Source organism: Helianthus annuus, chromosome 7 (genome assembly GCF_002127325.2).
Source record: "Helianthus annuus cultivar XRQ/B chromosome 7, HanXRQr2.0-SUNRISE, whole genome shotgun sequence".
Classification (NCBI taxonomy): domain Eukaryota; kingdom Viridiplantae; phylum Streptophyta; class Magnoliopsida; order Asterales; family Asteraceae; genus Helianthus; species Helianthus annuus.
Genome location: NC_035439.2, coordinates 113,416,989 through 113,419,022, shown reverse-complemented (window position 1 = coordinate 113,419,022; position 2,034 = coordinate 113,416,989). Strand labels below are relative to the sequence as shown.

The 2,034-nt window shown below is 45.3% G+C and overlaps 1 protein-coding gene across 1 annotated transcript; it reads right to left on the bottom strand.

Annotated features, from left to right (window-relative positions):
- Positions 1-454: 454 nt before the first annotated feature.
- Positions 455-1,384, bottom strand: LOC110866766. Its single transcript, XM_022115914.1, has 2 exons — positions 880-1,384; positions 455-801 (listed from the first exon to the last, which is right to left on the bottom strand). Exons 1-2 carry the CDS (start codon positions 1,382-1,384, stop codon positions 455-457), a joined length of 852 nt encoding a protein of 283 aa, XP_021971606.1.
- Between the last annotated feature and the right edge of the window lie 650 nt (positions 1,385-2,034).

Sequence of the window (2,034 nt, the reverse complement as noted above, 5' to 3'; positions counted from 1 at the left end):
CGTATATCGTACCTTATCTCAAGAACGCATAGTAGGGTTAAAATGCATTATATAGTACATAGTGCTAGCATATAGATTCGCGCGCGAATACGAGAAAGAAATAGAATCCATGTTGCGTCGATTCGATGCATAAGGTTCCACACAAATGTAACGGCGATAAGACGTACGATTACAACAACATTAGAAACTAAGTAACGTTGTTGTGGAAAACTCCTGCGGTTGCTGCTAAAGTTCTTCAATGCTGCGGTCCTGAGTGACAGTTCCAGGTATGATGACCATACTTGTTGCAAGTTACGCAATACCGGCAGCCTGTTCCAGGTGGATGATGATACGTACACCAGAGGCACTAGGGATGGCTTCCAGTGTATGCGCGTTCCGCAAGAACTGGAGCAGATCGTAGCGGCTCAGGTTTCGGAATCCCTTCCACGCTGGGTTCCTTTCGCTTGCGGTTGGGCTAAACTTCTTGAGATGATGCAGTGTCGTCGGAGGCTTCGTCTGATGATTCACTTGAGGCGTCGTCAGAAGAATCCTTCGAAGAGTTCTCAGAGGAATTGTCGGAAGGATCTTTAGAAGAGTTCTCATGGGAGTTGTCAGATGAACCGTTGGTAGATTCGCCAAAGGAATCAATGACAATTGCTTGATGAGCCTGTTTGACTGGATTCTGGGAGAAGAATCCACTCAAGACTCGTTTGTCGTTAATCTCTGCAGCCAGTTGATAGGCTTCTTCGATGGTAGCAGGTCTTGCAGCTTCGACGAAATCACCCACACACTTCGGCAAACCGCGAATATACTTCGCGATGGCTTTCATCGGAGTGTCAACTTGACTTGGGCAGATTACACTAAGCTGTTTGAACTTTGCAATGTAGCCAGCATTGTCACCTTTGTCTTGCTTGATTTTCCAAAATTCGTCTTCGAGCTTCTGAAGTTCGTGAGGAGGGCAGTACTCTTCCTTCATGAGTTTCTTCAACTCATCCCAGGAGAGAGCATAAGCTGCGACGATCCCACGTTTGCTACGTTCGGTGGTCCACCAGTCGAGTGCTCGTGATTGAAATACTCCGGTAGCGCAAGTAGTTTGGAAATCCTCGGGGCACCCACTCTGACGAAGGGTAACCTCGATTGCATCAAACCACTGGAGTAGTCGAGAAACACCTCCTTCACCCGTGAAAGGCATTGGGTCACAGGCCTTGAAGTGTTTGTAGAGGAATGCAGGTTCCGTCTTAACGTCTTCCGGGGTTCGAGAGTTGCTGAGAGAGTGCACTCGTGCGACAATTTGAGGGATAACCTTAGCCACTTCCTTGGCTATAAGGGAAGCAATCCTCTTATTGTCACTTTGTTTGGCGCGTCTCCTGGCTGTCCTTCTCGGGGTAGAGTTGTTGGAAGGCATCTAGACAGAAGGATTTGGAGTGAGATTCGATCATAATGATTTTTGAGTTCTTGATGCGATTCGATTCGATCAAAACTTGATATAGTATTATATAAACACATAGGAGCCACATAGGAGGCACAAGATTCCTAAGTTCTCACACAATTGATTTGTTTTGTGTATATATATATATATATATAACTGTAGATTATACCTTTACACATAGATATCGATACAGAATTCGCGAGGGCGCGATGGAGAGAGAAATAGAGAGAGCGAATTCGAGTAATTAGACATCAGTTTTGTTGTGATTATTCGGTCGTTGTTTTAGATTGCGACGGCTGTGCGAGTTGTGAGTTTCGTAAAACAAGGAGCGAAAACTATTAAATCGAGAAATCAACAATTCGCAAAGTTTAAATTCGTAAACACATAGGCGTAATTGATACCGTAGGCGCAAAATAGGTAGAATGCCTTGGGTGTTTAGGCGTCAACTACCCAAGTAACCCAACTATACCCAACAAGTTCGTGCACACGCGTTGACCTAGAAGACTTATGCTTCCACTGGGATGCAGCGCATGGCATTCGTCCTCCTAGTCGTCACGTAGCTCGAGTCGTCGTTATGGTCAAGTCCTTGGTGAGAGCTTTTATAAACCATTTTATAGAGTGGAACA